The sequence below is a fragment of the Salmo salar genome, chromosome ssa01 (assembly GCF_905237065.1).
Source record: "Salmo salar chromosome ssa01, Ssal_v3.1, whole genome shotgun sequence".
NCBI classification, from domain to species: Eukaryota; Metazoa; Chordata; class Actinopteri; order Salmoniformes; family Salmonidae; genus Salmo; species Salmo salar.
Window position 1 is genome coordinate 82088647 of NC_059442.1, and position 18487 is coordinate 82107133.

The window sequence follows — 18487 nt, forward strand, 5'->3', positions numbered from 1 at the left end:
ACAGTGCAGTAATATCTAACAATTCACAACAACACATACAAATCTAAAAGTAAAATAATGGAATTAAGAAATATAAATATTAGGACGAGCAATGCCATAGTGGAATTGACAAAAATACAGTATATACATATGAAATGAGTAAAGCAATATATAAACATTATTAAAGTGACTAGTGTTCCATTATTAAAGTGGCCAGTGATTCCATGTGTATGTAAATAGGGCAGCAGCCTCTAAGGTGCAGGGTTGAGTAACCAGGTGGTAGCCAGCTAGTGATCATGTAGTAGCCTAAACGTATGTAATGTCGATAGCTTTAGGCTACTACAAGATACTCAAATTTTCCCTGAACCCATCATGAGGTTGCTACAACCTAGACTATGAATGAAAGTTCACAACGTATGTTCACAGGTTGAAAGAATTTTGAGTAATCAAGGCAACAGACACATTCATAAACGCCTTGCACACTATTGCATGCATCTACCTGATCTAGGGTGTAATCATTAATTCAACAGTTGCAAATGTGAGTTTCTATTGCACAAATTCAGGTAAGTTTATTCCTGTTTTGTTCCGTTTGCTTCAGGTTAAGACATTTTTCTCAACAGAATTGGCGGCATGAATACACCCCTGATCACACGCAAACACTTTTCACTTCTATAGCAGCAGTGCTTGACTTGGGCAGGAGCTCTCCGGAGCGGAATACTGGAACTTCAAATGTTCTACTGCTTGAGCTCCTGTTCCTCTTATAGAATATTAGCTCAAAAGTAGTGTAGCTCCTGCACCTAAATATAAACAGTACCGACACCCAAAAGGAGTACCGGAACACCCCCACACCTCCTCCTCCATGCTTCACGGTGGGAACCACATATGCGGAGACCATCCATTCACCTACTCTGCGTCTCACAAAGACACAGCGGTTGGAACCAAAAATCCCAAATTTGGACTCGGACCAAAGAAAACATTTCCACCGGTCTACTGTCCATTGCTCGTGTATAGAGGTCCTGGAAGGCAGGAAGCTTGGCCCCAGTGATGTACTGGGTCGTACGCACTACCCTCTGTAGTGCCTTGCGGTCGGAGGCCGAGCAGTTGCCATACCAGGCATTGAAGCAATAAATATATTTTGATTTGTTTAACACTTTTTTGGTTACTACATGATTCCATGTGTGTTATTTCATAGTTTTGATGTCTTCACTATAATTCTGTACTGTAGAAAATAGTAAAAATAAAGATAAACCCTGAAATGAGTAGGTGTGTCCAAACTTTTGACTGGTACTGTATACTATCTTTTAGAACAGTCTGAACTTCAACTCTGTTCTTCTGTTTCAGGGATTTAATTGAACACACAGTAAATGACATGTCATGAACCAACCAGGGCTCATTAGAGGTACTCACAGAGGAGATGCCGTAGAGGAAGATGAGAAGGAAGATGACGATGAAGTCACTGTTGGGGAAGAGGGCTGTATAGGTAGCGATGATGGACATGAGGATGGACATGGTGGTGACCAGAGCTGCATACAGCAGGCCCCACGATAGCCTGTTGAAACATCAACACACACACACCTTTATAGAGAAAAAAAAGCAGATATCATAACATAAATTATGTAAAAATCCTCCCCTCAGACTCTCTTAAAAAAATGTTTACCTTTATTTAACTAGGCAAGTCAGTTAAGAACAAATTCTTATTTTCAATGACGGCCTAGGAACAGTGGGTTAACTGCCTTGTTCAGGGGCAGAACGACAGATTTTTACCTTGTCAGCTCAGGGATTTCATCTTGCAACCTTTCGGTTACTAATCCAACGCTCTAACCACTAGGCTACCTGCCACCCTTATGTGGGGTGATGTAAAAAGCCTTAATAATGTTATTTATTTAACAACATAGCTTGGCACATGGTACGCCAGCCTCCATCATTGAGTCAGTTAACCTCTCTTGGGTAGGGGGCAGTAAGTGGGAAATCTGGTGCTTGTAGTCCTTTCAAGTCATTGCCTATCGAACACACAGTGACTTAGGGTTCATTTTGCACTTCCTAAGGCTTCCACTAGATGTCAACAGTCTTTAGAAAGTTGTTTGAGGTGTCGATGGTAAACAGAAAGCGAACAGAGGAAGTTGGAAGTTGTTGACTCAGGAAAGCACATGAGTTCATTGGCGCACATTCACGTGAGGGGTAGCTGTGTTCCAAAATGTTTTTCAAGACATTGGAATCGTCCGGTTGGAATATTATTGAAGTTCTAAGTTAAAAAGGCCCTAAAGATTGATGCTATACAACGTTTGACATGTTTGAACGAACGTAAATATAACTTTTTTTGACTTTTCGTCGTGAAATGTTGCCCGCGTTTCCTACATTTGGAGTAGCATACTGAACGTGCAAACAACAAGGAGGTATTTGGACATAAATTATGGACTTTATCGAACAAAACAACATTTATTGTGGACCTGGGATTCCTGGAAGTGCCTTCTGATGAAGATCATCAAAGGTAAGTGAATATTTCTAATGCTATTTATGATTTTAGATGACTCCAAAATGGCGGGTATCTGTATTGCTTGATGTCTTTTTCTGAGCGCAGTACTCAGATTATTGCAAAGTGTGCTTTCCCCGTGAAGCTTTTTTGAAATCTGTCACAGCGGTTGCATAGAGGGGATGTTCATCAATAAGTGTTTGAATAACAGTTTAATATTTTATCAACGTTTATGATGAGTATTTTTGTAAATTGTTGTGCTGATTCACCGGCAGTATTGGAGGCAAAATATTTTCCGAACATCACGAGGCAATGTAAAATGCTGTTTTTGGACATAAATATGAACTTGATCGAACAAAAAATGCATGTATTGTGTAACATGATGTCCTAGGAGTGTCATCTGATGAAGATCGTCAAAGGTTAGTGCATAATTTTAGCTGGTTTTCTGGTTTTTGTAACGCCTGTCCTGGCTAGGAAAATGGCTGTGTGGTTTTTCTTGTGTTGGAACTGTCCTAACATAATCTAACTTTATGCTTTCGCCGTAAAGCCTTTTTGAAATCGGACAATGTGGTTATATTAAGGAGACGTGTATCTTTAACCTCTCTAGGCTAGGCGGGACGAATTCGTCCCACCTACGTAACAGCCACTGCTATCCTGTGGCGCGATTTTCAAAACCTTCAAAATCCTATTACTTCAATTTCTCAAACATATGACTATTTTACAGCCATTTAAAGACAAGACTCTCGTTAATCTAACCACACTGTCCGATTTCAAAAAGGCTTTACAACGAAAGCAAAACATTAGATTATGTCAGCAGAGTACCAAGCCAGAAATAATCAGACACCCATTTTTCAAGCCAGCATATAATGTCACCAAAACCCAGAAGACAGCTAAATGCTGCACTCACCTTTGATGATCTTCATCAGATGACAACCCTAGGACATTATGTTATACAATACATGCATGTTTTGTTCAATCAAGTTCATATTTATATCAAAAACCAGCTTTTTACATTAGCATGTGACGTTCAGAACTAGCATACAAACTTCCGGGGAATTCGCTAACATTTTACTAAATTACTCACGATAAACGTTCACAAAAAGCATAACAATTATTTTAAGAATTATAGATACAGACCTCCTCTATGCACTCGATATGTCCGATTTTAAAATAGCTTTTTGGTGAAAGCACATTTTGCAATATTCTAAGTACATAGCCCAGGCATCACGGGCTCGCTATTTAGACACCCGGCAAGTTTAGCACTCACCATAATCATATTTACTATTATAAAAGTTTGATTACCTTTTGTTGTCTTCGTCAGAATACACACCCAGGACTGCTACTTCAATAACAAATGTTGGTTTGGTCCAAAATAATCCATCGTTATATCCGAATAGCGGCGTTTTGTTCGTGCGTTCCAGACACTATCCGAAATAGTAAAGAAGTGTCGCGCGCATGGCGCAATTCGTGACAATAAAATTCTAAGTATTCCATTACCGTACTTCGAAGCATGTCAACCGCTGTTTAAAATCCATTTTTACGACATTTTTCTCGTAGAAAAGCGATAATATTCCGACAGGGAATCTCCTTTTCAGCAAACAGAGGAAAAAATCCCAAAGGCGGGGGCGGTCGGGGTCACGCGCATAAGCCAGTGTCCCTTGATCGGCCACTTGAGAAAGGCGATAATGTGTTTCAGCCTGGGGCTGGGATGACGACATTCTGTTTTTTCCCGGGCTCTGAGCGCCTATGGACGACGTGGGAAGTGTCACGTTAGAGCAGAGATCCTTAGTAAATGATAGAGATGGAAAACAAGTTCAAGAAATGGTCAGACAGGCCACTTCCTGTAAAGGAATCTCTCAGGTTTTGACCTGCCATTTGAGTTCTGTTATACTCACAGACACCATTCAAACAGTTTTAGAAAATGTAGGGTGTTTTCTATCCATATGTAATAAGTATATGCATATTCTAGTTACTGGGTAGGAGTGGTAACCAGATTAAATCGGGTATGTTTTTTATCCAGCCGTGTCAATACTGCCCCCTATCCTAAACAGGTTAAAATGGTGTAAAATAGTCGTATGTTTGAGAACTTTGAATTATGACATTTTGTGGTTTTGAATTTGGCACTCTGATTTTTCACTGGCTGTTAAATAGTGTGAACCGTGGGTGGGAACCCGCTAGCGTCCCACCTCCCCAAGAGAGGTTAACTGTTGGAGGTTCTTTATGGCAATATAGTATTAATGTATACAGCAGTTACTTTAACAAACACAAATCATCCTACTGACCAGAAGGCAGAGTCGTAGAGGCCCATCATGGTCATTGTGTCTTTGAGCCTGTGTTCCTTCTCTGCTGCCACGTTGACGATGAGGAAGGTGATGAAGGGTGTGAAAGCCAGCACCAGGTAGATGGAAATGAGAGCGTGGGGGAATTTTTGGACCTCCACTGACCCTGGCTGGCCCATCATCACCACACGCAGGTGGTCCATCTCACTCCACACTGACCGCTTGGTCTGCATCTGAACACAGGACACAGGCAGGGATCAAGCATTAATATACACTGAACAAAAATATAAACGCAACATGTAAAGTGTTGGTCCCATGTTTCATGAGCTGAAATAAAAGATCCCAGAAATTCCACACACACAAAATGCTTATTTCTCTAAAATTGTGGGTACAATTTGTTTACATCCCTGTTGGTGAGCATTTCTCATTTGCCAACATAATCCATCCACCTGACAGGTGTGGCATATCAAGAAGCTGATTAAACAGCATGACCATTACACAGGTGCACCTTGTGCTGGGGACAATAAAAAGCCACTAACATGTGCAGTTTTGTCACACAACACAATTCCACAGATGTCTCAAGTTGAGGGAGCATGCAATTGTCATGCTGACTGCAGGAATGTCCACCAGAGCTGTTACCAGAGAATTGAATGTTAATTTCTCTACCATAAGCCGCCTCCAACGTCATTTTAGAGAATTTGGCAGTACATCCACCTTCTTCACCTGTGAGATCGTCTGAGACCAGCCACCCGGATAGCTGATGAAACTGAGGAGTATTGCTGTCTGTAATAAAGCCTTTTTGTGGGGAAAAACTCACTGATTGGCTGGGCTTCTCACCCGGACAGTTGATGAATCTATGGGTTTGCACAACCGAAGAATTTCGGCAAAAACTGTCAAACCATCTCAGGGAAGCTCATCTGTGTGCTCGTCGTCCTCACTAGGATCTTGACCTGACTGCAGTTCGGCGTTGTAACCAACTTTAGCAAGCAAATGCTCACCTCCGAATGCCACTGGCACACTGGAGAAGTGTGCTCTTCACGAATAAATCCCAGTTTCAACTGTACCGGGCAGGTGGCTGACAGCGTGTATGGTGTGGTTGAGTGGTTGAGTGGTATGCTGATGTCAGTGTTGTGAACAAAGTGCTCCATTGTGTCGGTGGGGTTATTTTTTTTATGGTATGGGCAGGAATAAGCTACGGACAACGAATACAATTGCATTTTAACAATGGCAATTTGAATGCACAGAGATACCGTGACGAGATACTGAGACCCATTGTCGTGTCATTCATCCACAGCAATCACCTCATGTTTCAGCATGATTATGCCCGGCCCCATGTCGCAAGGATCTGTACTCAGTTCCTGGAAGTTGAAAATGTACCAGTTCTTCCATGGCCTGCATACTCACCAGACATGTCACCCATTGAGCATGTTTGGGATGCTCTGGATCCACGTGTACGACAGCATGTTCCAGTCCCTGCCAATATCCAGAAACTTCCCACAGCCATTGAAGTACAGTGGGACAAAATTCCACAGGCCACAATGAACAGCCTGATCAAATATATTCGAGGTCGACCGATTAAATCGGCATGGCCGATTAATTAGGGCCGATTTCACGTTTTCATAACAATCGGTAATCTGCATTTTGGGGCGCCGATTATGGCCGATTACATTGCATTCCACAAGGGAACTGCGAGGCAGGCTGACCACCTGTTATGCTAGTGCAGCAAAATTCCAACAGAACAAAGTGTATAAATCAATATCAAATATTTCAATGCCCTTGGACACTGGAAAAATGGGTCACCTTTTTTTAACATAAATGCTACCTGATTCAAAGTATGGAATGACCAACTTGTTACTTTTAGGGGGTGAGGGATCTGGTATGAACAAACATCTAAACATGATACAGACAAGAGCACGTTTGTTCCTCACGGTCATTTTTATTGTTGTTCACAACATGGCTACAACGCCGACGGTGGTGGTTCACCAAGTTGCTAGCTAGGATTAAACTCATCTTATAAAAAACAACCAATCTTCACATAATCACTAGTTAACTACACATGGTTGATGATATTACTAGGTTAACTAGCTTGTCCTGTGTTGCATATAATCAATGCGGTGCCTGTTAATTTATCATTGAATCACAGCCTATGTCGCCAAATAGGGGATGATTTAACAAAAACGCATTTGCGAAATAAGCACAATCGTTGCACGAATGTACCTAACCATAAACATCAATGCCTTTCTTAAAAGCAATACACAGGCAATATTAACTAGGGAAATTGTGTCACTTCTTGCGTTCATTGCACGCAGAGTCAGGGTATATACAACAGTTTGGGCCGCTTGGCTCGTTGCGAACTAATTTGCCAGAATTTTAGATAATTATGCCATACCATTGAAGGTTGTGCAATGTAACAGCAATATTTAGACTTAGGGTTGCCGCTCGTTCGATAAAATACGAAACGGTTCCATAGGGCCCTATGGGCCCTCAAAAGTAGTGCACTACATAGGGAATAGGGGGTCATTTGGGACTCCTTCGCAGGTTCAAAGATCAATCATCCAAGCAGGAGGTCAAGTAAGATTGACGTTGAACATCCTGAAGACATCTCTACAACAACCTTTGACCTGTTAAACATGGGGCCTGGGGGAGGGCTGCCGTCTTATCGGCTCTTCACCAACCACGCTATTTTGTTTGTTTTTTCGCGTTGTCCGTAACTTGTTTTGTACATAATGTTGCTACTACAGTCTCTTATGACCGAATAGATCTTCTGGACATGAGAACTGGCATTACTCACCTCAAATTGGACGAGGAGTTCTTCAATGAGTCGGACGCGAGGGATATACTACAGACACCCGACCAGGCCCAGATCCCTGTGATTCGCTGGAATAGGAAACGTAGGTTTCGCGAAAAGAGATCAGGATGCCTTGTGAGGATCAGGCGACGAGTGGCTAATCTGCCCTTGCCTTCCGTTCTGCTAGCTAACATTCAGTCGTTGGAAAATAAATGGGACGAACTGAAAGCACGTATATCCTACCAACGGGACATTAAAAACTGTAATATCTTGTGTTTCACAGAGTCGTGGCTGAACGACGACATTAAGAACAAACAGCTGGCGGGTTATACACTCCATCGGCTGGACAGAACAGCAGCCTCTGGTAAGAAACAGGGCGAGGGCCAATGCATATTTGTAAACAATAGCTGGTGCACGATATCTAAGGAAGTCTCAAGGTTTTGCTCGCCTGAGGTAGAGTATCTCATGATAAGCTGTAGACCACACTATCTACTTAGAGAGTTTATCTGTATTTTTCATAGCTGCCTCCATACCACCACACCGGTGCCCCCCCGCACATTGACACTGTACAGGTACCCCCGCGTATATAGCCCCGCTATTGTTATTGACTGCTGCACTTTCATTATTTGTTATTCTTATCTCATACTTTTTTTAAAGGTATTTTCTTAAAACTGCATTGTTGGTTAAGGGCTTGTAAGTAAGCATTTCACTTTAAGGTCTACACCTGTTGTATTCGGCGCATGTGACAAATAACATTTGGTCTCACCTGTATGATGGCGGCGTCGATGAGAGTCTGCAGGCGGATGAAGCCAGAGTACCAGTAATTAGCTGCTCTGCAGTTCACTGAGCTGGCAAAACAGTTGGCTGAGGGAGGGAGGACAAACAAAGAGACACAGAGAGACACACTCCATTATTGCCTTCATAACTCACATCTGTACATGGACTAGTGACCAATCCTTTGAATTATCTTGGAGTTTATAATCATCTAGCAGTATGCAAACAATACATCTCCAAGCGGAAGGCTTTCTATTGTATTGGGGATGTTCTGCTTGTACAAAGAGGGTAGGGTCAAACTCTGTCTCTCACTAATGGACATTAGGAAGGAATAGGCTCAACTCTCGCTCACAATTAAAAAATAAATACTTTATTTATCTATAGCAAAATTAAAATCATCTCTCACCAATAGACTCAGTGTAGTCGCTGGGCAGGGGCAGATGGTTGTAAGGGAAGCGCAACCTGTACGAGGTGGGTGTGCTGCCCATGAAGACCACCCCAACGTAGCCTGAGGGCTCATAAAGACTGGCATTCTCCAGATCCTCTTCACTAGAGAACATCTCCAGGCGATCCTGCAAGTCTACAGTGCAATCAGGAAATCACAAGAAATAAGGCAGACATAAATAGTGTCTCGTCCCCAATAGCACAGTATTCCTGTTATAGTGCACAACTTTTGACAAGGGCCCATATAAATTCCCTCCAGGCTACAATCAATGCTTAGCCTAAACCAAGGCAATGCTTTCAGGCTAAATCCATGCCGGGACAGGGAGGGCTTAATCCATACCTTGGTTTGTTTTGTTAACCTGGTCACAGTCGCCAAATGCTAACGTTTTAGCATTTGTGCGACAAATCCAAAGCAAGTCAATATCCCCTATATTAGCATTTTACGCACTTCATGTCCATCCTCCTACTTACGCATTTCCTGGGCCACCTCTTCCATGATGTGATTGGTGGCATTGTTAATGGGGGTGTATCCCAGGCCTTTGAGTAAGTGGTAGTCCTCCCTCTCCAGCTCCATGGTACTGATGCCTCCGTAGTAGACATGTGGGTTCAGGGTGCTGATCAGAATCAGCAGGCACAGCAGCAGCAGTGGCAGGATCAACTCCTAGAGGAGAAAAGGCACCAATCAAATCATCTCCTGGAGGGAAAGGGCATTAACTCAACCACTCACTACCTCTATAAATCAAATTGATTTATAAAGGGCATCAATTAATCAATAATTCAATAAAACAAATGTATTGATAAAGCCCTTTTATATCAGCATTTATCAAAGTGCTTGACAGTAACCCGGCCTAGATGGAAGGACACAAGACTGAGGTTAAATGAACATATCAGCATGTCATTCTAATAAACAGCACAGTGACACTACCGTAAACATCCTACTACCGTAAACACTACTCCTCCCCCATAACCACTCGATGGCCGTGTTTGAGCGGATCAAATCTGTGACGCATTGTGATTGACTGACTGATCTACAAATAATAATGACTGAGTAGTTATTAATGATGGAAAGTGATTTGTCAGTCAGTCGGCAGTTGCTTACACTGTCAGCTACAATGTCGAACAAGCCCACTGTCTGCAGCTTTTCCAAGGTCTGAAACTCTCACTACCATCAAGGTTGGCGACAAACAGTGCTATTGGGGAGCAGTGAGATTAATTGAAACACTTAATTGGAGTGTTTGGCATGGCATGTCATGCCCTGAGCTGGAGGCTTACGTATCTTCAAACAGCCATGGATAAAAATATGTGTTAGCTACTCCTATGCTGATTAAGTCCAACTAAACAAACTGTGGGTTGGTTTTCCGGAGCAAAAAACACACATTATGAAGGGGGTTTTAAAACCGCTTAAATGTTTAGTCCCTTATTTACGAAACAGAGCGGTTCTGGATCGGTTCTGACCAATATTTCAGTGTACAGCGTACCCTGTGAACAGCACATCAATTGCTATACACTCTCTAAAAGCGCTGGTTGTCCCGATTCATATTGCAAGCGCAGCTGTGAGGTTCACAAACACAGGAAATTGTTAATTTGCATAGGGAGCAACGCGTCATAATTTCTGGCCTATCCGGACAAAGGACTTCCTGTGCCTGTGAACCTCATAGCTGAGCTTGCATATGAAACGGGAGTCTATCGGATGCAACAATAGCAGTTTCCTCTCGCTGCGAAGTTCTCAGCTGGATTTATAGCTCTCAACAGGAAAAAATACAAAATAATTTTGTAGAATTGAAACAAGACCACTTTCTCTTCGTCACAGACTGACTAAATTGCTTTGTGCTTAAAGCTGTAACGAGGCTGTACACATTTGAATGGTATCTCCCTCAGAAGACGTCTGGCAGAAAAGTGTCAGTTTTATTAAATTGTGCAAATATTGTACTGTCACTACAATGATCATATTTACTTTACAGTTATAAGAAGGTGAAATCTTATAGTAAGTATTTTATAATTTCATTGTTACTATATTTAGAATAGGGGTGTGAACGTTTAAAAGCTAAAATGTTTAAACAAAATTGGGATCTTTAACATTAAGAAAAATCCCTCTGGGAAATTCTGTCTTTTTCCCCCACAAAATGTTTATCACAGTGCAACTGGCTTGCCTGCTTTCTCTTTGCTAATGATGCAAGTGGGTGTTCACTCTTCGGTCTGTTGCACGTAGAATATCCTAGCCTATTCATTGATGATAGGCCCTGCTTTACTGAAGTTGCGAGGCATTGCAAGCCAAGAAATTGCGAAATTCAGCATTCCATTGCGAGATACAGCTTTTGATTACAGATAGATAGGCCTAGCCAAGGCACTTAAGGATATATGACTGCAGTAGATAGGCTAGAACTTCATTGCCCGGCTCTAGCAGTCATAGATACGTAATAGGACCATTATTCAGCATTGTGAATTGCTGTGTAATTTTACGTTTTTTTCTTATCGTTCAACGGAAAGTCAATAACAATTGCAGTTTAAACATTAAGCAAAATTGTCCATTTGTCACCTCCTTAATTTAGAAAGTATTTTAGTCATTTCAAGCCCTATTGTCCCACTTCTGTTGAATAGGAAAAAAGAATGATACTGAACAAAAATATGAAAGCAACATTTCAACAATTTTACAGAGTTACAGTTCATATAAGGAAATCACCAGGCCCACCCACTGGCGGAGCCAATCAGAATGAGTTTATCCCCGACAAAAGGGCTTTATTACAGACAGACATACTCCTCATTTTCATCAGTTGTGGAGGTCCTGGCAGGTCCTGGGCTGTCGTGGTTACACATGGTCTGCGGTGGTGAGGCCGGTTGAACGTACTGCCAAATTCTCTAAAACTAAGTTGAAGGCGGCTTATGGTATAGAAATTAAATTATCTGGCAACGGCTCTGGTGGACATTCCCAACTGCACACTTCCTCAAAACTTGAGACATCTGTGGCATTGTGTTGTGTGACAAAACTGCACATTCAGAGTGGCCTGTCAGGTGGATGGATTATCTTGGCAAAGGAGAAATGCTCACTAACAGGGATGTAAAATCATTTCTGCACAGTTTGAGAGAAATAAGCTTTTGTGCATATGGAACATTTCTGGGATAATTTATTTCAGCTCATGAAACATAGGACCAACACCTTACCTGTTGCGTTTATATTTTTGTTCAGTGTAGACGATTAATATTTCTATAATATTTGTACTATGTACTTCAGCTTGTTTCCTCAAAAGTGAGTACACCAAAAAAGGTATGCAGCTTTACCAGTTATTTTTTAATTTACCTGGCTATCCAAACTCCTTGCTTCGGCCAAATGCTATGCCCACGAACATTTGTTCTACCAATGAGTCTGGATCGGAGTATCTCCCCGCCGATTTCTAAAACGGAAAAACATTCTAACAGTTCTGATTGGTCCTAGAAACCGATGCCATTGTCTGGTTAGAGATGATCACTGATGACTTCGTTCTGTACAACAGACCTAATTTCCACCACAAACTACTTAAATGATGGCAGTTTCAGACTGAAGTATTGTATGTAGCGAACAATAGAGCAGCGGAAGAACTCAGTTTGAGTCGTCAGTTGGGTTGCACATTTTAGGGAATATTCAGAGGTGGGAACTTTTTGTGGGAATTAATGGGAAATAACAGATATATATGCAAATTAATATTAATAACATTTAAATGTAGATGTTTTTTGCATTGGATATGTTTACCATATGGAGACAGAACAAAAAAAAACATTTTACCTTATCATAGGTAGACAATTACAAATGAATAAATCCTTCCAATAGAAAAAAATATATATTTACGAATTGAACTTGAATAAAATGAGTTTACTCTTCACATTATACACACACAGTACCAGTCAAAAGTTTGGACACACCAACTCATTCCAGGGTTATTCTGTATTTTTACTATAATAATAGTGAATACATAAAAGCAATAAAATAACACATGGAATCATGTAGTAAGAAGTGTGAAATAAATCAAAATATATTTTATATTTGAGATACTTCAAAGTAGCCACCCTTTGCCTTGATGACAGCTTTGCACACTCTTGGCAATCTCTCAACTCAGGCAGTCACCTGGAATGCATATCAATTAACAGGTGTGCCTTGTTGAAAGTTAATTTGTGGAATTTCTTTCCTTCTTAATGTGTTTGAGCCAATCAGTTGTGTTGTGACAAGGTTGGGGTGGTACTAGGGTTTCACATTTTGGGGAAAATTCAGAGGTGGAAACTTTCAGTGGGAATTAACAGAAATACATGCAAACTTATATTTACACCATTTAAATGTAGATGTTTAATGCATTGGATATACAGTTGAATGTATTTGGCTAAGGTGTATGTAAACTCAGTTTTTCACAATTGCTGACATTTAATCCTAGTACAATTTCCCTGTCTTAGGTCAGTTAGGATCACCACTTTATTTTAAGAATGTGAAATGTCAGAATATTAGTTGAGAGAATGATTTATTTCAGCTCTTATTTCATTCATCACATTCCCAGTGGGTCAGAAGTTTACAGACAATCAATTAGTATTTAGTAGCAATGCCTTTAAATTGTTTAACTTAGGTCAAATGTTTTGGGTAGCCTTCCACAAGCTTTCCACAATAAGTTGGGTGAATTTTGGCCCATTCCTCCTGACATAGCTGGTGTAACTGAATCAGGTTTGTAGGCCTCCTTGCTCGCACACGCTTTTTCAATTCTGCCCACACATTTTCTATAGGATTGAGGTCAGGGCTTTGTGATGACCACTCGAATACCTTGACTTTGCTGTCCTTAAGCCATTTTGCCACAACTTTGGAAGTATGCTTGGAGTCATTGTCATTTGGAAGACCCATTTGCGACCAAGCTGTAACTTCCTGACTGATGTCTTGAGATGTTGCTTCAATATATCCACGTAATTTTCCTACCTCATGATGCAATCTATTTTGTGAAATGCACCAGTCCCTCCTGCAGCAAAGCACCCCACACAACATGATGCTGGCACCCCCGTGCTTCACGGTTGGGATGGTGTTCTTCGGCTTGCAAGCCTCCCCCTTTTTCCTCCAAACATAATGGTCATTATGGCCAAACAGTTCTATTTTTTTTTTTCATCAGACCTGAGGACATTTCTCCAAAATGTACAATCTTTGTCCCCATGTGCATTTGCAAACCGTAGTCTGGCTTTTTTTATGGCGGTTTTGGAACAGTGGCTTCTTCCTTGCTGAGCGGCCTTTCAGGTTATGTCAATATAGGACTCGTTTAACTGTGGATACAGATACTTTTGTACCCGTTTCCTCCAGCATCTTCACAAGGTCCTTTGCTGTTGTTCTGGGATTGATTTGCACTTCTCGCACCAAAGTACGTTCATCTCTAGGAGACAGAACGCGTCTCCTTCCTGAACGGTATGATGGCTTCGTGGTCCCACGGTGTTTATACTTGCGTACTATTGTTTGTACAGATGAATGTGGTACCTTCAGGCGTTTGGAAATTGCTCCCAAGGATGAACCAGACTTGTGGAGGTCTACAGTTTTTTACTGAGGTCTTGGCTGATTTATTTTGATTTTCCCATTATGTCAAGCAGAGGCACTGAGTTTGAAGGTAGGCCTTCAAATACATCCACAGGTACACCTCCAATTGACTCAAATGATGTAAATTAGCCTATCAGAAGCTTCTAAAGCCATGACTAATTTTCTGGAATTGTCCAAGCTGTTTAAAGGCACAGTCATCATAGTGTATGTAAACTTCTGACCCACTGGAATTGTAATACAGTGAATTGTAAGTGAAATAATCTGTCTGTAAACAATTGTTGGAAAAATGACTTGTGTCATGCACAAAGCAGATGTCCTAACCGACTTGCCAAAACTATAGTTTGTTAAGAAGAAATTTGTGGAGTGGTTAAAAAACAAGTTTTAATGACTCCAACCTAAGTGTATGTAAACTTCCAACTTCAACTGTATTTACCATATGATATGGTGACAGAAACAAACCTTTTACCTTACCATAAGCAGACAATTGCAAATGATTAAATTCTTCCAATAGAAATAAAAAAAAATATTTAGTTATGAATTGAACTTTAATTAAATGAGTTGACTCTTCACATGGGATAATTTCACTTAACAAAAAGAAAGAGAATATTGAATGATCCATCGCATCTCCCAAAAACGTTTTCAACATACATCTGTAAAATGATAGTGGAGAAACTAAAGCTTTGGTTGTCTTCCTCTCAGGCTTTCATGTTCTCTCCCTGGAACTCCTCAATGTCCACCTCTTGAACATCAGACTCTGAGGCCTCATCTTCACTGTCACTTTCCAACCTTGCTGAGGGTGGCCTGTTGTCAGGCTCAAAATGCCTCACATTTGCCCGGATGGCCACCAATTTTTCAACCCTTGTATTGGTCAGCCTGTTGCATTCTTTGGTGTGTGTGTGTGTGTGTGTGTGTGTGTGTTCCCAAACAAGGACCAGTTGCGCTCTGAGGCGGCTGATGTTGGTGGGATTTAGAGGATGATGGAGCCAACAGGGGAAAGAGCCTCAGATGCACAAAGTCCCTTCCACCAGGTGGCTGATGAGATATGTTGGCACGACTGCCATATTGCATCTCTATCCCAAAGCCCTTGCTTGGAAGTGTACTTCGCCAAACTGCCAAGAACCTTGCCCTCATCCAGGCCAAGGTAGCGAGACATGGTAGTGATGACACCATAGGCCTTGTTGATCTCTGCACCAGACAGGATGCTCTTGCCAGCATACTTGGGGTCCAACATGTACGCTGCGGCGTGCATGGATTTCAGGCAGAAGTCTTCACACTTTTTGATGTATTTCAGAACTGCAGTTTCCTCTGCTTGGAGCAACAGTGAAGTGGGCAGGGCAGTACGGGTTTCTTCTCTTACATCTTTAAGCAGAGTCTGAACATCAGACAAGATGGCATTGTCCCCCTCAATCCATGCAATGGCTTTTACTATAGGTTTCAGGAGTTTCAGGGTGCTTACCACTCTCTCCAAAAATACATATTCCAGGAGGATCCTCTTGATGGGGCTGTCCATATCGGCAGACTGTGATATGGCCATTTCTTGGAAAGACTCCTTCCCCTCCAGGAGATTGTCAAACATGATGACAACACCACCCCAACGGGTGTTGCTGGGAAGCTTCAATGTGGTGCTCTTATTCTTCTCACTTTGCTTGGTGAGGTAGATTGCTGCTATAACTTGATGACCCTTCACATACCTAACCATTTCCTTGGCTCAGAGTGCATCCATTGTTTTCAGTGCCATGATGTCCTTGAGGAGCAGATTCAATGCATGAGCAGCACAGCCAATGGGTGTGATGTGTGGGTAGGACTCCACTTTAGACCAAGCAGTCTTCATGTTCGCAGCATTGTCTGTCACCAATGCAAAATCATTCTGTGGTCCAAGGTCATTGATGACTGCATTCAGCTCATCTGCAATGTAGAGACCGGTGTGTCTGTTGTCCCTTGTGTCTGTGCTCTTGTAGAATACTGGTTGAGGGGTGGAGATGTAGTTAATTATTCCCTGCCCACGAACATTCGACCACCCATCAGAGATGATTGCAATACATTCCGCTTTCTCTATGATTTGCTTGACCTTCACTTGAACTCTGTTGAACTCTGCATCCATAAAATGAGTAGATAAAGCATGTCTGGTTGGAGGGGTGTATGCTGGGCGAAGAACATTCAGAAATCTCTTCCAATACACATTGCCTGTGAGCATCAGAGGTGAACCAGTTGCATACACAGCTCGAGCAAGACATTCATCAGCATTTCTCTGACTATGTTCCTCCATTGAGTAAAACAAAACTTCTGATTCCAGGAGGACCATGAGCTGTTGCTATCGATAAGGTGTCTGATTCATCATTTTCACCTCGAATAGAAGTAGAGGGACTTTTGTCAGAGGTTGCTTGTTATGAGCGCTGAGGGAACTTTATGTACTTGGCCAGATTATTCTGCATCTTTGTTGCATTCTTCACATATGATTTGGCACAGTATTTGCAAATGTACAGTTTTCCTTCTACATTAGCTGCAGTGAAATGTCTCCACACATCAGATAGTGCCCGTGGCATTTTCCTGTAAAGAAAACAAAATTGTAAAAAAAAACAAATACAATTCCATGTACAGATAAATAGTTAAGCAGTTAGATTAAACAACTCCTTTGTAAGATAAATGTTTTCAAATGAAACATGTATGGAAACAGGTGAATTAACACTCAGTTAGCAGGCTCAAGCAAGCTAAAAATCACATGGTAGCGAAAACTAACTAGCAGAAATTGTTATTAACAAGTTAGAAATGATTTAAAAACACTTTGCTGTAGACTACTATTTACCAGTTAACAAAACATCATGTATGTCATACAAAATATATTCACCCCACCAAGTATTGTAATCAAAACTTACCAGAAAGCATGTAGTCCTTGGCTCAGACAGTGTAGTAGTGTGGGCTCAATAGCATCTCTTTAATGCGCAAGATCTTGAGAATCACCTGTACATGTGTTGGAAGACTGCACTGCACATGTGATGGAAGAATGCACTGTGCATGCAGAGGGTTGCAATTCCATTGAATGGCATATTTTGGTTAAACTATCCCCCAAGACCTAGAATTGCCTTATGTGAATCCCACAAAAAATGGTTCACTGTTATAAGTAAACTTTTTTGATGAATTTAAGCAAAATCCCCCAAATTCCAGGGCTTAACTTCCCATGGAAAATTTCCGGAAATTTACCGGAAAGTTTCCAACCCTTTGTAACCCTAGTCTTCAGGCAAATTGTTTATGGCCATCGCATAACATTTTTTTACTTTTGGGTATGTCCATTTAGGCAGAAATCTACATTTTACCATGACGTTCAAGTTCAGTTGTTTATAAACTAATAATTACTTGCTTATCATTAGTTTATAAATCTGTAATGAACGGCTATTACAAAAAAAACACGTTTGATAAACACAGCTTCGTCAAAGGATAATCATTAGCGCTAAACTGGCATTGGTGCTTTGCTCCCAGACAAGCTTGGCACGGAGGCATGGAGTGTTACATAACACGCTTAATTTATTTGGTTGCATTTTAATAACCTTTAAAAGGATTGCAGCCAGCCCAAGACGGATTATGACATTCAGCGAGCGGTTGATGTGGCTAGCAGGATTAAAATGCAGAGTCGACCACTTCATTTTGACAGCACAGGTGCAGTAGGAACTGTATGCTAAGTGTCAGCCTGAGTCCCGATATAGTGCAAAGGGACAAGAGTACCATTTGGAACGCAACCCTAGTTATTCAACACTTTCTGACTTCCCTTATACAGCGACTTAATTTCCAGGAAGCCCCTCTCAAACACTGGCTACCCCGGACGGAAAATATGAAACAGGGAAATGCATTACAGCAATTTAGCAACTCTAAATGAAAAACGCATGGCCCTACAAAGGAAAATAGAGGAAGGACTAAAAACAAACAAAATATAACTATTGTAAAACAGATTGTGTATAAACTGAAGGTAGAAACCTAAGTGTTATTGTTTATTAGTTTACTCCAATTGGGGGAGGGGTGGTAGGGTTTGCGGGGAAATAATAAAGATATATTTTTTAAAGTGTGTATATGCGTGTATGCATGTACGTTTATGTACACACACACACACCAAAATATATGGGGGATTGGAAATGATGCAGACAATTACATTGATGGAAGCAACAATCCACAATATTAAAGCGGATCCACCCCTAAAAAAAAAAACTAAAATATATAAAATAATACAAAAGAAGGAATAT

At 41.2% G+C, this 18487-nt stretch overlaps 1 protein-coding gene across 4 annotated transcripts in view; it reads right to left on the reverse strand.

Moving 5' to 3' along the window:
- abca5 (ATP-binding cassette, sub-family A (ABC1), member 5) overlaps positions 1-18487 on the reverse strand; it is a 93331-nt gene that overhangs the window by 64520 nt on the left and 10324 nt on the right. For all 4 annotated transcript variants that reach the window (XM_014212913.2, XM_014212904.2, XM_014212922.2 and 1 more), the window contains 5 exons: positions 9206-9395; positions 8697-8870; positions 8283-8380; positions 4732-4961; positions 1387-1528 (listed from right to left, as the gene is read on the reverse strand). In XM_014212913.2, the coding sequence (XP_014068388.1) occupies positions 1387-1528; positions 4732-4961; positions 8283-8380; positions 8697-8870; positions 9206-9395 (834 nt within the window). The remainder of the gene's footprint in view (positions 1-1386; positions 1529-4731; positions 4962-8282; positions 8381-8696; positions 8871-9205; positions 9396-18487) is intronic.